We start from the raw sequence: 21,922 nt of genomic DNA on the forward strand, positions 1-21,922 counted from the left end.
ACCCCTTACCCATAGCACAGTGGTCTGCAAACTTGCAGATTCTCTCATTTTTTTGAGACCCATAGGAGTTTGGTCTGGAGATGATTGGTTAATTGTTCCTGTTGTTGCTAGCTGGAATGCTCTGCTCAGTGCCAGTAGGTAGGTACAACAAAACTAACAACTACCTCTAAGGGCTGGCAGGGTGTGTCACTATTTGTGCTAGGCCTTCCCTTTTGTATTTTGTTTCCAGTTAAAGTTCTGCTTCCTAAGAGCTGGTCTTGTAGTGTGATATTGAGAGCTGGGCTGCAGAACACAGGTGGAGGGATTTTTGCTTGATTTTTGGTTTAGGCAAAGAAGAATGTCCAAGGAAGAAGAGCTGGCTGAAGTCACTAGGGAGGCTTTGTTAAAGGAAAACCCCCAGGTTTCTATCTGGGACTTAGAAAGCAAAGGCCTTTCAGAAGGGTATGGAAGGAGGATACACTTCAACATCTCCAGCTTTCGGTAATGCTGGTTTGGAGGCATGGTTGGGTACTCGCTGTCCATGGCATGAGGGATGTGACTGGCCTCCCTGCAGATAGAGAACATCAGAGGAAGAAGGTCTGTGTGCTGTGGAAGGGTGACACCAGATGAAAGAGACAACAGCCATGTGTTAACAGCAGTGTTAAGAACTGGCTGAAATGTCAGGAACTTTTAAGGAGTTCTTGGGTCTTCCTCCAAAACGCCCCCGGACCATGAGGCCTACCTTTCAACATAAGGGGGTCCTCCAGTTTTTCCCATCTCACCTGGGAGGTGGGGCAGACCTATGCTGATACAAGCTGGGAAGAATTGGGGACTTTATGGTATGGTAAAGAGAATCCTGAAGACATACGATATCCATCCAAAAATCAACTAGCAATGCCTGCCATTTCAACAACAGGATGTAAAAAGTCTGATGAAGGCCTTGCCTGGATTTGTTATGTCAGAAGTGCATAAGAACTGAAACCTCCAGCCAACATGGCAAAGGTGTTGCTCCTGTCCATCCTAACTATAGGTCTTCAGCTATAGACGTATGAAAAGACCAAAATTTCTGAAGACAGATATCTCCTTTGCTAAATAATCTTTTGCATGCAGGTAGTCAAGGTAAGCTCTGTCTCAGGACAAAGCCATCTTGAAGCAGAATTATTGAGAGGAAATTAAGGGAATTTAAGGATCTGCAGGAGATGAGAAATTGTTTCAGATGTGGCGTATCTCTGATGAGGTTTGATCACGACTTCAAAATTCATTCCTTCAAGTCTAGCAGACCTACAGAGTTAAGGCCTCTTCAACTTGAGCCCCAACTGTTTTAAGGAACAGCCAATGAAGTCATGCTCTCAGGAAAATATTTTCAAGGTACATGCTGATAGAAAACACTTCATGTAGAATTATGACAATTCAGGAAAGCAATGAAGACTCTTGTGGTAGAAATAAAGATCCAAGAAGAGTGGCCTAAAAGCTGCGTCTCTATTAATAACCTTATCAGAGCCAGGGTGTGGATCCGCAATGGAAAACTGTTCCCTGTATCAACTAGGGAATGCCCAGGGACAGTTTGGGGATCTACAAACCAGGAAAAACGTCTCTGGTTTCATTGTCTTGTATACCTCAGGATACTGACACTATGGACTCATAACTATAGCTGGATAGCTCATGTCAGCCACTTTGAACTGGTTTCTAATAGATCGGAAGAGAGGCAACTGTTAGCACCTGAAGCCTGCTGTATTGGTTTAGGCCCTGCCGGAACTGGAGGGCACGTTGCCCTTTGTCCCTCTCCCACCCTCAGCCGGTCGGGCTGGCAGTGAGGCACAAACCCCGGGGTTAAAATAAGAAGAAATGTAATACAACAGTGTGATAAACAATCTGAACAACAACAGTGGCAATGATAACAACAATAAACAGCAATAACAGTGAACAAGACAAAAGATATACAGAGAAATACCACAATGGTCATGGAACAGCTCCCTGCCATCAAGACCACCAAGGAAAAAGTTCCCGCACCGGACCTGATGTCAGCATGGTATGAATAACCTGGCTGGAGATGCCTTCCTCCTCTCTCTCTGCTGGGGAAACTTAACCCTATCCTAGCTGAAACAGGACACATGCCTAGCAGGGAGAGGCTTGCTGTGAAAAACAGTGTTTCCCCTTGAGTTAGTTGCCTTCAATGAAGAGAAAAAAAACATAACAGCAAACTGCTGTTGGCATGATATGGACAATATTAGACATTGCAAAATGTCAGCGGAAAGGCAGGACTTTGAAGGGTCTGTAGAGGCTGTAAGAGAGGAGGCCAGAAGGCTGCATTTCATACAGCTCCTGAGGCATATTGTACAGAACTGGAGAGCTGGAGAAACAGCTAATAGTCTCCCAGATTTTTAGACAAGCTGTTCTAAATACACTTCACAAAATTTAAGCAGTCCATCTGTGGAGGGACACAACACCAAACAAAACTTTGCAGAAATGTGAATGGCCAAATACGCACCAGGAAGCAGCAGAATGACTGGCCCAGATGTCCATGAGCTCCAGACCTGCCAGCAGCAGGCATGCATTGGTTCCTGTCTCTCTGGCATCAAACACACCACTGGATTGCTGCAGCCCTCAAGTTCCAGGGGCACATGAAATATTTTCTTACTAGTGATTATCTCACCCAAATATAGCTCTGGGACTGCAAACCAGTTGGTTAAACTCAGTAGTAAGGTCGTGGGAACCCAGAGATTATGTTAAACCTCACTAAGTCTCTATCTTTCTGGAAAACTATGTATCAGTTTCTAAAAATTAAAGGTACCTGAACGACTCCCCATGATTCTCAGATGAGAGGCTAGTTGAGGAGAATGAACCAGGCTTTTAAAAAAACCTAAACACTGCATAGACAGAACCAGACAGTGGAACAGATGGTTCCCCTGTCTTTTATTTAAAAATCAGAAAGTCCTATAGCGGTCAAAGAAATTTTTGCCATTGAGTTGCTAAACGTGGGCTGGTCTTCTGGCTGCCAGCTTTCATTAAAGAGATGTGGGAGGAACGAACCCTGGTTCCCCACAGAAGTCCTAAACTTGCAGAAAACTCTCAACAGAAAATTTCTAAGTGTTTGCAAGAAAGGCAACCTAATAAAACAAGTAAACTCAGAAACTCTCTCTAGAGAGTGGAGGTAAAGTTGTGTTTTTTCCAAAACAGAAAACAGATTATTGGGAAGGGCTGTTTGCAGCAAGCAGGCAACTTGAACCAGTTGGTAAGATATGAAAGATGTAGGTCTTCCATACCGATTCACTGGAACAAGAAAGCAGGGTGTTAGCCTGGGTCATACATTCTGAATCCGGCAAAACACATCTGGTGAAGCACAGACTTTGTTTTAAAAGTGCTGGGAGAGGCAGGAATCTGACTGAAAGAGCAGAGGCCCAATAGCAACTCAAGCTGTGGAGTCAGGTCGCTGTTTTCTGAAATTCTACGAGGCAATTCCAGTTAGGGCTGGATGGGGTAATGGGCTGCAGCAGGCAAATTGCACTGCAGGGCCCCAAAGGATCACAGTGGATCTCAAAGCACATGATACCTAAGGTACAGCTGGAAAGAAGGGGAATTTTCACACAAAGAGAATATTAATGATCTAGTACGCTGTCCTGGTACAGATAAATGCTTGTATGGAAAAACAGGGAAATCTGATATGATGGACAGTTTTGGAAGCAGAATTCTAATTCTTTGGTTGATAAATAGCGTATCCTACAACAGTACTGGATGGGTAAAGAGTACAAGACATGATAATGCACAAAATCTTACCAAAGGTTGGTTAGGTATCAGCAGTTTTCTCTAAAAAGAAAAATCCAAATATAAAACAGCTTTTAGCACTTCTCCAGGGTTTACTGAATCTCAAGTGTGTCTTTCGGCCTCTATGGACTGTAATCCCAGAGCCAGCAATTAAACTGCAATCAGGACTGCTTTTTATATAGAATGAAGAACTAATTGAAAGTGGAACTTACTGATTTAGTCTTTGCACACTGGACAGAAAAATGTGCATAAGGACTCTCATGAGAAAGCAGAAACTGGTAATTTCAAGTGTGCAATCACAACAAGGAAAGTACAACAATTTAATAGTTCCTTAAACTCATCATCTGGAGCTTCTGCACAAAGAGCAAGTTGACAGAATCAATGTTACAAGCATATTCATAAGTAAGACACTCCTTGCACAGGGAAGGCAAAGAAAATAATTCAAACTACATCCAAACTCCTGGGTTAGAAATTAACGCTTTAGTCCAGCAGTTATAGCCATGGAAAGGTTCCCTGAAATTAAATTAGAGTTAATAAGATTTCTTCTTATGGACTTAAGTGGGCAGCTCCAGCGTTTGGGAATTTACCCTCCAAGAAGTGCAGAATCCTGAAAACTAGTAGAAGATTTGCAAAAAGTATGCTGTTGCCCCCACGATTCCAGGGAGACACAAATCACTGCAATGTGCTGGGGCCTGGCCCATGCCTACCGAGCCCTGTCCAACACAGTTCAGTACCCTCAAGGGGAAGAGGTGTCTGGATCTGACAATAGAGAGACAGGCACCACAGCCACTTCAACCCCAGTGACAGGCCTGCAGCTACTCCGACCCCAGTGACAGGCACTGCGGCTGAACCAGAGAACCAATCTGTGCTGGAATCAGTTGCTCCTATACATAAGAAGAAATATTAAAAAAATCACTTTGCTTTATAAGGGATGACAAAGAACCAGGGCCATCGTGAGAACAGGAGGAAGAGGCAGAACCAGAGGTAATCACCCAAACCCTATCCCCTGAGTGAGCAGTGAGACATGCAAAAGGATTTTAGCTGTCATCCAGGTGAGCTGGATGCTCCAGTGCTGGGATAACAGAGCCAGTAGCTTGGAATTAGAGGATAAGTAAGCCAAGCAGCTGGGATCCCTTTCTAGGGAAGGGGACATCAACAAAGCGATTGGAAAAAAGGCACAAACCCTCAGCCTTTGGAGGTGACTTCTGTCAGGTATGAGGGAAAGGTATCCCTTCAAAGAAGATGTATGGCATCCAAGCATGTGGGCGACCATGGAGAGAGGTATCCAGTGCCTGAGGGAGCTAACTGTGCGGGAGAACTGTAGAACAGGGTGAAGCCCTGGAACACCTGCAATACACTGACGACATCATCACATGGGGCAACATAGCAGAAGAAGTTTTTGAGAGAGGAAAGAAAATCCAAATCCTTCTGAAAGTTGATTTTGCCATAAACCAAAGTAAGGTTAGAGGACCTGCCCAGGAGATCCAGTTTTTAGGAATAAAATGGCAAGATGGATGTCATCAGATCTCAATGGATGTGATCAACAAACTAGCAGCTCTGTCTCCCCCAACTAACAGAAAGAAAACAAGCTTTCTTGGGCATTGTGGGTTTTTGGAGAATGCATGTCCCAAATTACAGTTTGATTGTAAGCCCTCTCTATCAAGTGACCTGGAAGAAAAACGACATTAAATGCAGCTCTGAGCAACAAGCATTTGAGCAAATTAAATGGGAAATTGTTCAGGCAGTGGCCCTTGGGCCAGTCCAGGCAGGACAAGATGTTAAAAATGTGCTCTATACCACAGCTGGGGAGAAGGGCTGTTCCTGGAGTCTCCGGCAGAGAGCACCAGGGGAGACTTGAGGCTGACTCCTGGGGTTTTAGTCAGGGATACAGAGGATCTGAGGACCGCTGTACTCCAACTGAAAAAGATCAAAAGACTGGTAGCATATGAAGGGGTCCGAGCTGCCTCAAAGGTGATCGGTACTGAAGCACAGCTCCTCCTGGCACCCCAACTGCCAGTGCTGGGCTGGGTGTTCAGAGGGAACGTCCCCTCTACACACCACGAAACCAATGTCACGTGGAGTAAGTGGGTTGCACTAATCACACAATGGGCTCACACAGGAAACCCCAGTCACCCAGGAATATGGGAAGTGATCACAAATTGTCTGGAAGGCAAAGACTTTGGAATGTCACCAGAGGAAGAGGTAATGCGCGCTGAAGAGACCCCACCATATAATAAACTACCTGATAGCAAGAAGCAATATGCCCTGTTTACTGATGGGTCCTGTTGTATTGCAGGAAAATATCGATGGTGGAAGGCTGCTTTGTGGAGCCCCACACAATGAGTTGAAGAACCTGCTGAAGGAGGTGAATTGAATCAGTTCGCAGAGGTCCAAGCTGGCTTTGGAAATCACTGAGTGAGAAAAGTGGCTGGTGTTCTACCTCTATACTGAGTCATGGATGGTGGCAAATGTGCTGTGGGAGTGGTTACAGCAATGGAAACAGAGCAACTGGCAGTGCAGAGGCAAACCCATCTGGGCTGCTCAATTACAGGAAGATATTGCTGCTGAGGTGGAGAACCTGGTTGTGAAAGTACATCATGTAGATGCTCATGTACCCAAGAGTTCGGCCACTGAGGAACATCAAAACAACCAACAGGTGAATCAAGCTGGTAAGATTAATGTGGCTCAAGTGGATCTGGACTGGCAACATAGGAGTGAAAAATTTGCAGCTCACTGGGCCCATGACTCTTCAGGCCATCAAGGATGGGATGCAACATATAGATAGGCTTGTGACCGAGGGGTGGACGTATCCATGGACACCACTGAACAGGTTATCCATGAAAGTAAAATATGCACTGTGGTCAAGCAAGGCAAAAGTTTAAAACCTCTTTGGTATGGATGACAATAGTTAAAATATGGGAAGGCCTGGCAGATTGATTATATCACACTCCACAATCCCATCATGGCAAACAATATGTACTCATAATGGTGGAAGCAACCATCAGATGGCTGAAAACAAATCCCATGCCCCATGCCACTGCCCAGAACACTATCCTGGGCCTCAAGAAGCAACTCTTGTGGTGACATGGCACCCCAGAAAGAACTGAGTCAGATAATGGACTCATTTCTGAAATAATCTCATAGACACCTGGGCCAAAGAGCATGGCACTGAGTGGGTATATAACATCCCCTGTCATGCACCATGGGAAATGGAGCGGTATGATGGGTTGTTAAAAACTGCTCTGAGAGCAATGGGTGGTGGGACCTTTAAACACTGGGTTTTAGCAAAAGGCACCCAGTTAGTCAACAGTAGAGGATCTGCCAATCAAGCTGGTCCTACCCAGTCAAACTTTCTACATACTGTAGATGGGGATAAAGTCCCTGTAGTGCACATTAAGGACTGTGGGTTATTCCTGCCTTGGGTAGAGGTAAACTCATATGTGGGATTACTTTTGCCCAAGGACCTGTATGCACTTGGTGGGTGGTGCAGAAGGATGTAGAAGTCCAATGTGTTCCTCAAGGAATGAATGGGTGAAAATAGCCGATGAATTGAATTGTATGATGGTAATTGCTAAATAGCCCTGTAATTGCATATCATTATCGCTATGATTGATATATAATAGACTAATGGCATCATATTTAAAATCATCCAGGTTAATGAAAAAGGAACGTTGATGAAGTCGTTACTAGTTTCAGCAACTAGTGACCAGCAACTTCAAGATCATTATCTTCAACCTGCAGACCATAAGCATGGACTGCATCAGATACATCAGCTACAAGCTTCACATGTAGCATACAACAGAAACTACACGTCATCCTGCTGTGTCCAGTGATACCCACTCCACCAACGAAATAAACACCATCTCATCCCTCCTGCCATCTGTCATGACAGATGGAACCCAAAGTTACAGACAAAATCAATTCACTGCACATTTTGGAGGGATGGCCCATAGACGAAGCGATACTGTGTGTATTTATATCCAAAAAACCCAGGAAAAATGATGGAACATGGAACAACATGGAACTTAAGCATAACATAAATGGTATAGAATAAAGAGTGGATACTGTCCTGATTTCAGCTGGGACAGGGCTATTTTTTTTCCCTCTTCTCAGTAGCTAGGATAGTGCTGTAGTTTGGATTCAGTCTGGGATTCGATAGGAGAAGAATGTTGATACTGTACTGATGTTTCTAGTTGTTCCTAAGAAATCGAGGACTCTGTGCTGCTAGTGCACAGGTACCCAAGAAGCTGGGAGGAAGCACAGCCAGAGTAACGACCCAAACTGGCCAATGGAATATTCTGTATCATTGAATGTCATGCTCGGTATATAGATGAGGGCTGATTGCAAACCTCGCTCTTGCTTCTAGGATTGTGGTTTCAGGATTCTCTCTTGTCTGGGATGGCTAGCCAGGAACGGGCTGGGTGTCAGTCAGCAGGTGGTGAGCAATCACATTGTGCATTACTCGTTTGTATTTTCTGTTATGACTATTATTATTATTATTATTATTTTAATTTGTTTTTATTTCAATTATTGAATTGTTTTTATCTCAACCTAAGAGTCTCCTTACCCTTACCCCTCCAATTCTCTCTCCAGGGCAGGGGAGGGTGAGTGAGTGGCTGCATGGCGTTTGGCTGCCAGCTGGGTTTAAACCACAACGACTTTTGATAAGAGTCCTAAAGAATTTTAAGGAGGAAATTTGATGCACCCACTGTCATATTTCATGGGGAGAGGGACAAGAAGAGGGAGAGGCTTTTTCAAATTTAAGGAATATTTAAGTGAAATATAGGTGATCTAAAGACCCAAAACAATCCTTACACAAGATGGAACTCCATTTCCACACATCATTACAGCTGATTCTGTGGCATACATATCACAGTAAGCTTGTAAACTGCAATACTGGTTTTCAGGGAAATGTCTTTGATCCTATCATGGCTGAGCTGGAAAATAGATCATACGGAAAATGAAGCACAGGAGGGAGATGCAGTGAAGAAGGCAACAGCATCAGAGACCAAGAGCAGCTGACACAGGGAGATTACTACTGACAAAAGTGGGCAAGGTCACATGGAAATGCATGGCAAAATTTCACTCCAGGTCGCTGTCAGTCCCCTAGCAAAATTTAAATTACCCAGCCTGTTCTCAGTTCTTAACACAGAACAAAAGGTGGAGGGAAGGTTATGCTGAGCCAAAATGTTCTCTCTGGCTTCTCTCCAGACCTATTTGTCAACAGTTTGAGTGGAAAAACAGAGGCATATGTGTTTCATAACAAGAGTGTATATGTTCAACATCATGTTCCACTTCCACAGCTCTGGAAGACCCAGTAAACACATACACACATAGCTATGGAACCACGAAAGTTTTATTCTCTGATATTCCCAAGTATAAATAATGCTGTCTCCCAGACATAAAATGAAAAGCAGCACTATCTGAGAAACATTCCATTTCCACATGCTAGCTGAGACATGGGTTTGTCTATAATTATTTTGTGATTTTGAATCACAAAATACGGTAATACAGTAATTTGCTCAACTGAAGTAATTTGCAGAAGTAATCTGACACTTCACATTGTCCTTGGAAGAGTTTGTAAAGATACCTGGCATTCAGAGCCAGCTGGGACATTCCTAAATTCAATATAATAAAATAATAAATAATAAAAAAAGACCATGCTCTCTGAAAGCATCTTAAATCATCTTTATGAGTCGGAAATAATTTCTCAGCACAGGGGTGAATTTCCAAAAAGTAAACCAGAAATCAAACTGGCACCCAGTCAGAACATACAAAAGAACAGAAGACAGGAGAGTATCTGTTCAGGACAAACTAAATGATGCTAGCCCATCACACAGTGTGAGCTCTGGAATGAGGTCATATTTGTCGTAGCTGGGAAGAACACTAAAAATACAGGTCCAGATCATCCTCGGCCAGCAAAGCAATAAGAGGTGCCTCTGGATGAAGCTTGTAAGGTTCCCTGTTAGAAACTCATCACACTGCTCCACTGATACAGAGGAAGGGGCAGGACTGCCTTCTGCAGAGTCATGTCAAGCCTCAAACGCCTCCACAGCAGTTCTTTCCCTCCACTGTGCTCATACAACCTGAGCACATATGTTCATATATGTAGAAGGCCTCTATATAAACATACTCGAGTGAAAAAAGTAAAGTGTTCCATCTGAAGAAGCACATACCTGCACTTGTAGATCCAATTCCTGCAGTAAGCACTGAGCGTGGCATAATCTTTACTGCATACTTGAGAAACTGAGATTTCCCCGTACCTGGGTCTCCAACCAACAAAAGATGTGATTCACCTTGGGGGAAGGATGTAGGATCAGACAGTTCATATACAGGGAAAGATAAACACAAAATGCCAGAATCAAATAATACTTCTCAATATTCACCTCGCATTTAGCACTACATATACATTACAACATGTAATTCTGTTTAAGACTGCACTATCTATTGGATGTGATATATTGTTTAACAAAAGCAACTAGTCCTATTGCTGCATCCAAACCAAATATTTACAATTAAATATTTTAAAGAATTAATAGGTATTTGACATACTTCCTGTAATGTGAGTTCTTACAATTAGAATACTCTTTTCTCAGACTCAGCTCACTCTTGAACATGAAACAAAAGGATACCAGGGTATCATTCCACTATTCAGTTACTTAAATTATTGCAAAAAGGACTAATAAAATCAGCAGGTTGGGTTTTTTTAACTAATTCTGTTACACTGCCAACAGTTACACAACTTAGTAATTTCAAAACAATAATATCACAGAAGTAAATAATTTGTCTACCACGATCTCACTGAAGTGCTCTAAAATTATTTAATTGTCTTCTACAAAATATTAATGACCTTCAATTCAAATATAAAGTCTCTAGCTGCTGGAACATTAAGAAAATCTTGTATTTGTATATACACACATATCATTCTGGAATTATTATGACCTACATGGATTATGACTTGCGTACCACCTGGCACATCGGTGTATTTGCCATCTAATAACAACAGAAGGAGAATCAGCAGGCAGACAACTTACAGTAACAGAACTAAGTGAGATGTGCTGACAATCACAGATGGAAAAGTCTGGCATTAGGAAGTAAAATGAATCCTTTAATTCTTCCTTTCTATGTACTGTGGTGATCCACATTAAGGAAACATTAATATTCCATCTTTTGATGCCAAATACTGCTGGGAATATTCTACTAGAAATAATTTCAAAACGTCACTTATATAATAAAAAGTGAGTTTATGTTTTATCTAAAACAACTGCCTTTAATATTCTACCTAATGGAATCCTGAATGCCTGCTTTTACTGGGGTTTATTTGGGAAAAATTAAAATAAAAAGAGGAAGTCTAGACACCCACTTTATTTGTCTGAGATTCTGGAAGAATAGGCAAAAATTGCTCGCACTCAGTAAAGTGGGACGATCATGTTTCTGAAACCTTATTGCTTTGCTTTTGGAGGGGGAAGGGATGTGGGTGAAGACAAGGGTGAGGACAACTGTTAGAAAGGATATGATACTATTAGAAGCAATACTAACCTCTGATTCGAGTTCCAGTAATATCAGTCCTCTGTACACCACCAGCAAGCACCATGGCTACAGCCAACTTCACCAGGTACAAACCAAAAACTTGAGGACATAAGCTAGCCAAAATTTCATTCCTCCCTAGAATAGGAGCAAAAAATGAAACTCAGTGATGTCCTAAGAGTAAAACTTAGTTTCCCATGGACTGCTCTATACACTTAAAGCACTGTGTACACTGACAAATCATTGTCCTGTGTCCACAGTCCTAGGCACACTCACAAATAATTTGGGTCTGCTTCCTGAACAAGAGGAACAGGGCAGGGAGGAGATTTTTTTTTTTAAATTTCTTTTTTTAAACGGTACCCAAAGCAGTTGTTTGATCCAAACGTCCTTCATTATAAAGAAGTTAAGTCTTCCACTGTCATAAGCAGCAAAACCAATCTTATTGCAATTAAAGGAATGTCTGGACATCATAAGAAAAGACTAACGAAATGCCATCATGCAAATTCTTTTGTCTCACAGATAAAGTGTGGGGGCTATGAAGAATAAAACTTAAAAGTTTCCAGACTTCAAAATATCCCCTTGAAAAGTGTTGCATTGTACATTTAAGAAAAAAATCTAACACTTGAAGTATTTTGCCCTAAATGTGTGCACCCTTAGCATGGGTCATTTTATCCTCATTGTCCTGAATCTCCTTCTCCTTTGAGCCCCTCCTGCTCCCTACCATAGTCTCTTTCCAGCAATAGAATATTTCAACCTGCTATGATAATGTTGTTGGTTTGGAAGGTGTGTAACAGAATTAATTCCATCCTTGGAGATTCTGATACTAATACATTCTGATACATAAGGGATCACAGGTTTAATGCCATACATTACTTCCATTGCTAGAGAATAAAACAAGAGTTACCAATTTTGAGTTCTTAACTTAATGTTTTACATTTAGATGCAAGTACATGGTACTGGCAAAATATGTAGACACCTAATAGATGACCTGAGGCATATGCATTTCTTGTGGAGGTCTTCTGAGAGAATTAACACATCTTTGTCCAAAAAGGAAATTTTGAAAACTTTGGTCAGCCATAGCAGAACCCAAGATTGAACTCCACAGTTGCCTCTATTTGACTTCAGATTCATTTGCCTTGTCAGTGCTGAGCAGCTTGGCAGTTCTGCTTCTTCCGAGATAGTATCCAGAAAAAATAAAATCACCTGCATAAGTTGTCTCAGAGGCCTGCCATGGTAGACTTTCTCAGGACACCTAATACACAGCATCAGGAATTGACTGACATAAAATGCAGTAATAATTACCATTATCTTTTGAAAGACAGTCAAGGTACACACATCCTGTTGTGATATGGTCTATATCTTAGACTCCTTAATCAAATTTGATATCCATGCTCACCAGAGTGGGCTCAAATTCAGAAAAACAGCCTGAAACAGGCAGTCTTGGGCAGTTTTCTAATTTCCACCCCAATTCTCACCCACTTCAGACTAATTAATTTATTCTAAATGGGTGATACTGCATAAAACCACATTGGTCCCTGCAGGCTTCCAAAAATTGTCCCAAAAATCAAAGATTAAATGGGACCTTCAAAAAGGATCCCGAATTGCTTTCTGAACAGTTCTAACTAGAATGATAAGAAATATTCTCATTCCAAACAGCAGGAGTCTAGCAATTAAATTGCTTTCCAGGAAATGCAGTTCCAAAGAATCTTTGACATTGAAAATATCTCCAATTTCTTATGTGAGTACACTAATTTTTAAGATGACGTGGGCAACATTCCCACCTGCTTTTCCTCCTGTTTGTCTTTTAAGAAGAAAGACTAAGCCATTTTCAAGATTTTAGAAGACAGAGTGTTAGCCTGAGACAGTTCAGTGGTAGAGATTCTAAATAGTCCATTGAGTTTGCCCGTGGTTCAGGAGGAAGTACTCAGATTATAGGGAGGGACAGAGTTCCAGACACAACTCCTGCTAATTCCTAGGTGGCTGGTTGACTGCAGATCACGGTAAGTTTAGGATGCAGTGTACTAAACACTCTGTCTGTTCTGGAAGCTACTGTGAATTGGAAGACTGTCTCCATAATAGATAGGAGGCTGCACAGCACCTAAACCAAGGGTGTAGGCATCCAAGAGTTACGTTAAAGATGAGATGTGTTAAGCTCTGTGGTAAAGATTCACAGCTAAATTTGGGATGCAGACAGCGAGTCAGATCTCTCGCCCCAGAATCAACAGCTAAGGTGACTGTCTGGTCCACACTGTTTCTTCTAAGAGGTATGCTTTTTCTTTCTTGATTATAAATGCTCTTCTTTTTTTTCCCCTGATACTTATATTATTTCTCCTCAATTCTGGTTAAGAAATGTTCCACAAAACACTCAACTAAAAAGCTTCAAAAACGGAGATCAATGCAATATGTTTGGTACATTTTCCCCCAGTGATATTAAAGAATTTCATATTCCTGTACTGGAAAAAATATATTTTTGGAGGAAGAGGTGCTGGGAAAGGATAATGGGGGAAAAATGTGTTCAGTCACTGTATTTTCACTCCTGATTTCATCTATATCTGAACATGCATCCTATTTAAAAGCTTTCAACTACTAACCTGCTAAGGGATCATTCCTATGATTTTCCCAGAAGTCTTCAAACTCCTTGCGGACTTCTTCATCAATGACAACCCCTGCTAGCTGCTCATTGTTTACTTTAACATAGTTGGCTTTCAAAACAAGCTCCAAGTCACAGCGTGCATTCTCGTGGAAGGGTTTCCACCTCTGCATTACCACTCCATACACCGTGATGTCATCTCCTGGAGGTAACAACAAAAAATTAGTAAAATAACAACTGACTTGAGATACGCAGAGGTGTCAGTTAGCTGTAACACATAATAATGTAATTGAGACCCTGTGTTACAGTGAATAAGGAAAGAGCAACAAAAAGCAAACCTCCTGCTCCTGGAAGTCTAAAACAATCTTTAAGCAGATTACTTAGTCTGTGGTAGGAAGTTGCTATGTCTATTTCTGTTTAAGCCCGGTGAATTCTTAAAAGTATACCTTGGCTTGTTTCCTCTTTTAGAAAAGAGGAATTCATGGTACACTGTAGAAGCTTTTCTTTCCATCAGATTTACTATACAAAAAATTTACTCAAAACTTACTGGAATTGTGGTAACTTTTGTGATGAATTCCAGAATCGCTTGTTAACATTCTGGCCACAGTGTTCTTCTGAGAAAGTACAACTAATTTCTTGTGGGGATGTACATTTCTGAGAATTTTTGGTCCATTCTTCATACATCCTCCTGCCAGTTAGCTTCCTTTTTTGAATGCCAAGTAGCTTTTTCCATCTGCAGCACTCCTTAGATCGAAGGTCAAGTCACCTAGCTCTCCAAATCTACAGAGGGGCACCACACGCTGTGTGATGGTGTGGACTAATTTCCTCAGGAGGTTTGGTGTCCCCTCCAGTAACAAGATTTAATATACTTTCTATATGTCACAACATATTACTTATTGAAACTGATCTGTCATACAATCAAGATGGAACATGGGGATGTATGACATTTTCTAGAATAGCCTTCAACTGCCATGCTAACATCCAAGCTGAAACAGCAATGTGATAGAAAAATATATCTCATTCAACAAGCCCTCAGCACTGACAGCCCACTTGGCAAAGACTCATCTCAAATGGAAAAATAAAAACACTGTGGTGCAAACATATGTGATATATGCTGTCTCCTCACCAGACTTGCAGCTGTCCACTAAGTCATCTTCCAGAACAACCACCATGCAACGAGGGATGCTTCCAACAGACAGTCTTTGAACCTAGAAGACAGAAAGGAAAAGCACTTTTTAAGAACAGCACCTGTCAAAAGCCATTTACAGCTGCTCTTGCTTAAGGACCTACATTCCTTTCCTAGAACTGAGGTCAGTCCTTGCTTTTTCTCACAAAGCTTACACAGTAAGCATGCCACTGCTGCCATGAACTTAGTAATGAAAGTTTAATGCTGATATTAATGGAAACAGGATTGGGTATTAAATTAGCTGAAGGTGCTCAATCCTGGGAGCTGCTGTGTGACTTCAGTATCTTGCTGAATAAAGCTCAGTAAAAGAGGTAATTTGAAAGAGCTGATCTTTGTTTTAATGATTTAAGATATTTTTAGACACTTTTCAATATGCAAAGTCTACTTTGGGTACTGAAGCATGTCTATGGCTTAGATAACCCTTCACTGAAGTATACACTTAAAAGATGATTCTCTGTATTTTTCTGGTGTTTAACCATAATTTGACAGGTTGAGATATAAGTTTATACCTAGGTGTCAAGGATTAAACCAATAGCAGGAAAAAACAAATCACACACAACCAGACAAACGTATATTGTCAAATGTGCTGGTAATTCCTGTAGTTCTTTTGCTTTTCTCCAGGGCAAAGTCTATGCAATCTTGTCACAGTCTACTTCCAACCAGCAATCTTTACATCTACACTTAAAGTTTGCAATAGTTTTTAAGAATATTCACTGCACAAGAACAACAATTGGAAGTATCATTTCATTCTGCAGCACAGGTCACACATGCTAGAATTCTAGATTTATTCACTATCTAGTGCCTAGGAAAGTAATTCACCCTTGAGTATTATCTAAATGGCCACAGGCAGTTCACATCACTGTCAGTACTGGTGGCACATACACAGTTTCTTGCACAGCTCAGTAGGAAACATGAGCAAAATTCATTCCTGGTTTAATTTTATTGTGTTTAATAAGCTCATGCAGCTGGAAATCCTTCCCATCATGGAGATCTGTGTGTCACACAGTAAAACAAAAAAAAAAGTTATAGAAACTGTACGTCAGGAACAATCACTATATGAACATGCAACACAGAGTTTATATCGCTTACTTTTTTGCTATTCTAAATTATAAGAGCTTCATTTCTAATGTCATACATTCCTCTTTTCATACATCTTACATGTAGATTCACACCACTATCCTCTTCATTTATAAAATCAAAGCCCTGAAACAACTGAAGAGATCTTAGAAAAGATTTATGAAAAAAGACACTGAAAGTATAAACACAGAAACACTGTCTGCAATATACCTTATTCTCAATTTTCATACAGCATAGATTTTTCTGTGCTAGTCTTGTTTAGTGATGCTCTACCATAAAAAGAGGCCCAACTGTTTCTTACTCCTCCAGCTTAGCTGTATTTCCACTCAGGGTTATCTCCAGAAAAACAAACACTAATTCTGTAAAGATCACATATTCAGTAACTGTTGAATTCAGTATTGGCTGAAGGGAACAGACACTTCCAGACACCATGTATTGAACAACTGACATCATCTACCTGGTCTTGTGCAAAGCACTGTCCCGCACGACATCCTTGTCTCTAAATTGGAGAGACGTGGATTGGATGGATGGACCCCTCGGTGGGTAAGGAATGGGCCAGATGGTCACACTCAAAGAGTTGCAGTCAACAGCTCAATGTCCAAGTGAAGAGCAGTGATGAGTGGTGTTCCTCAGGGGTCAGTGTTAGGACAGGTGCTGTTTAACATCTTTAATGGCAACACAGACAGTGGATTGAGTGCACCCCCAGCAAGTTTGCCAATGACACCAAGCTGTGTGGTGCAGTCAACACGCTGGAGGGAAGGGAGATGCCATCCAGAGGGATCTGGACGGGCTGGAGAGGTGTGCCGGTGCAAACCTCATGAAGTTCAACATGGCCAAGTGCAAGTGCTGCACACGGATAAAGGCAATCCCAAGCACAAATACAGGCTGGGCAATGAGTGGATTGAGAGGAGCCCTGGGGAGAAGGACTTGGGGGTATTAGTGGATGGAAAACTGACTATGAGCCAGCAATTGGCACTTGCAGCCCAGAAAGCCAACCATACCCTGGGCTGCATCAAGAGAAGTGTGGCCAGCAGGTCAAGGAAGGTGATTCTCCCCGCTCTACTCTGCTCCTGTGAGACCCCACCTGGAGTCCTGTGTCCAGCTCTGGGGCCCCCAACACAGCAAGGACATGGACCTGCTCGAGTGGGTCCAGAGGAGGCCATAAAGATGATCAGGGGGCTGGAGCCCCTCCCTTATGAGGACAGGCTGAGAGAGTTGGGGTTGTTCAGTCTGGAGAAGAAAAGGCTCCAAGGAGACCTTATAGCAGCCTTCCAATACTCAAAGGAGGCCTACAGGAAAGATGGGGAAGGACTCTTGATCAGGGATTGTAGTGGTAGAATGAGGGGTAGCAGTTTTAAAGTGACAGAGAAGTTCTTTCCTGTGAGGGTGGTGAGGCACTGGCACAGGTTGCCCAGAGAAGTTGTGGCTACCCCCTCCCTGGCAGTGTTCAAGGCCAGGTTGGATGGGGTTTTGAGCAACCTGGTCCAGTGGAAGGTGTCCCTGCCCATGGAAGGGGGGTTGGAACTAGATGATCTTTAAGGTCCCTTCCAACCTAAACCATTCTGTGATTCTGTGACTGACCATACTGCACCACTACAGCTGGCCTTGTCCACCACTGGGCAAGCTTTAGTCCTTAGAAGCAGTGTTGAACATCAGCATCATGTACAGTAACCACTTAAAAGAAACAACGCACACTTGATGTTGTAAGGATTCAACATGGAAGTTTCATCTACGCACTGACCCTGGGTGTTTTGTACAACCTTGAATGGAGTTACTTAATAATGGAAATCTAGTCAACACATGCCTCAATTTTTAACTCTTTGACTAGAAATCTCTGAATGACAGGGTGTCCGGCTTCATTTAGCCTTCTCAGGCATTTGTTTTAAATAACAGTAGAATCAGTAAAACTTCCACTTATCTTAGCATATAAAACTTATCAATGAAAACAGAATAGACTTAATTCTGACGTAAGCATGAATGGTGTCACTAAAATTAGCAGTTACCTTATTTCAGTAGGAAATTAAGCCCCCATATGCCTTTTTTAGTAAGTTAATTCTTTTGTGCTTGAGACATCTATACCTTAATACCTTCCCCTTTTTCTCCACCTTTTGGGGTTTTTTTACCTGTTCCTGAATTTTGATTTCTTGATAGTCTCTGCAGCAGGTAGGAGAAGAGGTTGTTCCAGAGAGACATGTGAACTTGGTTGAGTTACAGCCTTCCTCGTTAAGACAGGCTGATGGACGACAGAATGTGTAGTACTGTTCAAAGTCAGCCTTGACGACAAACACATGCTTGCACTTATTGCAGATATAACTCCGTTCAAACTCCAAAACTTTCACCAAACTTGTACGTATGACAGTCCCAGTAACAGACAAAAAGTGACCCACATCCCTGGTTTTAGGAATGTGCTCTCGAGTCAGCTCTGGGCAAACAGGCAAACCTGTTTAAACAAAAATATGTGCAGCATAAGGCTATGCATATAAAACATGGACTTACAATGCAGTTAAACAGAAAGGCAAAAAAACCCACCAGACATATTAACAGTAGTTATTGTTATTACTGTTTCATAAATGTGATTCAACAATTCATCTGTTGTACCATAAATCTGATTCACTGGCCTCAGACAGTGAAAATTAACAGATGCTGAGCACTAACAGAAAATGTTGCCATTTTACTCTCCTATTCTTGCCATGGCCTGTATCACGAACAGTTTCCGTTCATTGAAACAGACCCTGATGTTCTCAGACCTATTAATTTAAATGGTCTTTTGGCAATGTCATTTATTTTACAACTGGTTTATCTGAATTACAAAACTTTAGTTATGCTACTTAATTGTGGTTCAATGTTACTCCCACAGCTAAACGTTTAAGTGTAACTCCTAATCTTATGTAAATTCTCAAGTTTAAGCAAATTTAAAATTCATAGTCTGTGAGCATTTGACCTTAAATCCACATTGCAAACCAGTAAACCTCAACCATGAGAAAGATGGCATAGAAAGAATATAAAGGGGTTACGAACACAACCAAATCAAATTCACTTCTATGTTAAAATGAATACCAACAGAACATTTTCGTGGCACTTGCTCTCCTTTAATTCCACCCCAGCAGCCAGTTCTGTGGTGTACTGATCCTGCTCCGGCGTTCATTTGTGCGGCCACCACTTCACACCACAGCAGTTGAAATCCTCAGAAAGATTAATCTACCTCAACAGTCTGCAAAGTCTTTATAAAAATAAATGGTCTCTGAAATGCACACCTGAGGATAGCGTCAAAATACTGCCATTTCAGAAGTTCGTATATGAGCTGAACTACAAGGCACTAATAACTTAAAAAGAAACAACCTGCTCTTAAAATAATATCTTAGCCTTACTTCCAAAGTAGAGGTAGGAAACACAGATGTAAAATAATAATTCTGCTGGAAAATTATGTTTCTAAGGGGACCAAAACTATTTGTGCGTCTAGGTCAAATCTTCTTAGTAACTTTGGCTGCTGAAAAAAAGACATCGTATATTTATTTCAGTGTTTTCATAACGAATTGCTTTATTTCAGACATGCTGAAACATTCTATTTTGATGTTTTTAAGAAAAGCATTTGACCTTTTGCTTTTGTTTAAAGAAAATATTTTAAAATATTAAGCTAATTTTAAAAGATAAAAGAATAAAGTAAAAAGAAAAGTAGAAAGAAATTAAATAATCTCGAAAAGAAATAAAGTATTATGTAGAACTGCAAACATTTTTTTCTGGCTGACTGTATCAAAGCTATTTACATATTCTGCCAAACCTGTTGAAAATTCTGTTTGTCCCATAGGTTTGCATTTCTCTTTGGCTCAGGCAAAAAAAGATAAAATCTATTATTCTTCCAATTGTTATGGCTTTTTCCCAGCTCTGTACTGGTGCAGCTCAACAATCATTGCAAAATACAACAGATCTTACGCTAGAGAGAGCTGCAGCACTGTTGTCAGGATATATGATATGATCATCTCTGTGAATATTGAAGAGACAAGAGTCTGCATGGGGAAAAAAGAGCCTTCATTCTGATCCTATTAGACTGCTTGACAAACTCCTTAGTTAAGTATGTGCCTCTTTGAATCAGCTTTACTCTATTAGTAATAATGTGTCAAACTGAACTATTAGAAGCAGTTTGGCCATCAGTAACAGACACAACAGTGCTCAGGCTAATGATAAGTAAGGAAAAATCTTTTAATGGATTTGTAGCAAAAAGAGAAGTTATACAATCAAATTCCTACAATGCTAAAATTCAGATAAAGAACTTCATCTTTCGCTTTCTTCAGTGAATCCAGGGTAATCATCCACTATTAATCACCACATATTCACACACCCCTAATCCTTCTTAGAACTCCTGGATGCCCTGTCCACATCGGCATGCTAAAATTTCGTTCTTAGACCTAGCGTAAGTGAGGAAAAGCGTTTTTGCTTCAGTCCAAGCCTGACATGCAGACCTCCTCAGCCCCACTCCAGGTAGTTTGCCTGTTTCTCCCACTGAGAAGAGACTACCACCTTCTCTTCATTCCCATTTGACGTGGGAATGGGTAGCAGCACTCCAAGATGATAATCCTGAAGGCAATCAGAACCCAATATCTGCTTAAAAGGTAAGAGTATCATGGGAAAATTTTGGTGGAAAAAAAACTGTAGATCATTTAGCTTACTGCATTTTTGTTTCTTCAGTAGCCATCCTTTTGGTGCTACAGAACAGAAACCAAACTACATGGACAGATGTTGTTTTGATCCAGCTGAACTATATGAGGATAACCACCCGCTGCTCTTCATCAATTTCCCTCCAGTTTAGTGATGGAGTAATTCGTGAGTCCAGTGACTAATTTCTTCCCTCAATGATCAATCAGACTTGCTTTTCACAGTTGCTTAAAGCCATTTGATCAAACATGGCTAATTTTGCCTGATGTTGACTAGGGAATATTCAACAAAGCATTGCTGTGGGAGGAATGGTCAGGTCCAACAACAGGCTGATAATAGGAGCAGGAATGTCTTAAAGACACAGCTACTCATGCAGCAAACTCTGCCCCTTGCTTTACTTCTCCCAGTGTTTCCTGGCAGCTTATAAAATAACAGTATGTGGAAAAAAATAACCCTGTTCTCACACTGAAACTGTGACTGATGCAAATGCATGGGGGGAAATGCATCCTAGAACACCGGGGGAAAAGTTTTAATTCACTCCTATTTTTATAGCTACAGGGAAATGACAGACATTTCAAATTTTAGTACAACATAAAGGCCATCCTTTTACACCACATACAGTTGTATACAAACTCCCTAACACCTAAACAGGTGGCAAGTTGGGTTTTCTGTTTTTTTCATTAAATCCTGGACAAAACAGCAATATGAGAGCGCCACAGGCTAATTATATTTCTGATGTAGGTGTTCTAATGACAGTATTTTTAAGGAAATTTACTGGGGTAAAACACAGGTCTATTTAATAACTGTGATTCACCTACGTTCAATCCACCAAAAGACTGAACAATGATAAACTACTCCAACATGGGACAGGGGAGGGAAACAGAGGTCACCAGCTCTTGGTGTTGCAGACTAGACAGCTCCAAATAGTTACAGTCAGAAATGACCAGAAGTGACTGTGCCACTGCTGAGCCCAGTTCCCCACAACAGGCAAAATAAGCATTTTAACCCCAGAACCTGCACTCCACACTTACCACACCTCAAAGATACTAAAAATTTCCTAGTAATAAGGAATAATGGCATATCAACTTGTAGTGAAAAAGTTTCCTCTATTAACGATTACGTCCTCTAGTAACAATCGTGTCTTCCAACAG

The 21,922-nt window shown here is 41.3% G+C and overlaps 1 protein-coding gene across 3 annotated transcripts in view; it reads right to left on the minus strand.

Annotated features, from left to right (window-relative positions):
* MCM9 (minichromosome maintenance 9 homologous recombination repair factor) overlaps positions 1-21,922 on the minus strand; it is a 51,948-nt gene that overhangs the window by 28,981 nt on the left and 1,045 nt on the right. For all 3 annotated transcript variants that reach the window (XM_026845666.1, XM_026845667.1, XM_026845668.1), the window contains exons 2-6: positions 18,245-18,561; positions 14,985-15,066; positions 13,860-14,060; positions 11,281-11,406; positions 9,918-10,037 (exon numbers count right to left, since the gene is read on the minus strand). In XM_026845666.1, the coding sequence (XP_026701467.1) occupies positions 9,918-10,037; positions 11,281-11,406; positions 13,860-14,060; positions 14,985-15,066; positions 18,245-18,561 (846 nt within the window). The remainder of the gene's footprint in view (positions 1-9,917; positions 10,038-11,280; positions 11,407-13,859; positions 14,061-14,984; positions 15,067-18,244; positions 18,562-21,922) is intronic.

Source organism: Athene cunicularia (genome assembly GCF_003259725.1).
Source record: "Athene cunicularia isolate RWA chromosome 3 unlocalized genomic scaffold, athCun1 chr3_part1, whole genome shotgun sequence".
Classification (NCBI taxonomy): domain Eukaryota; kingdom Metazoa; phylum Chordata; class Aves; order Strigiformes; family Strigidae; genus Athene; species Athene cunicularia.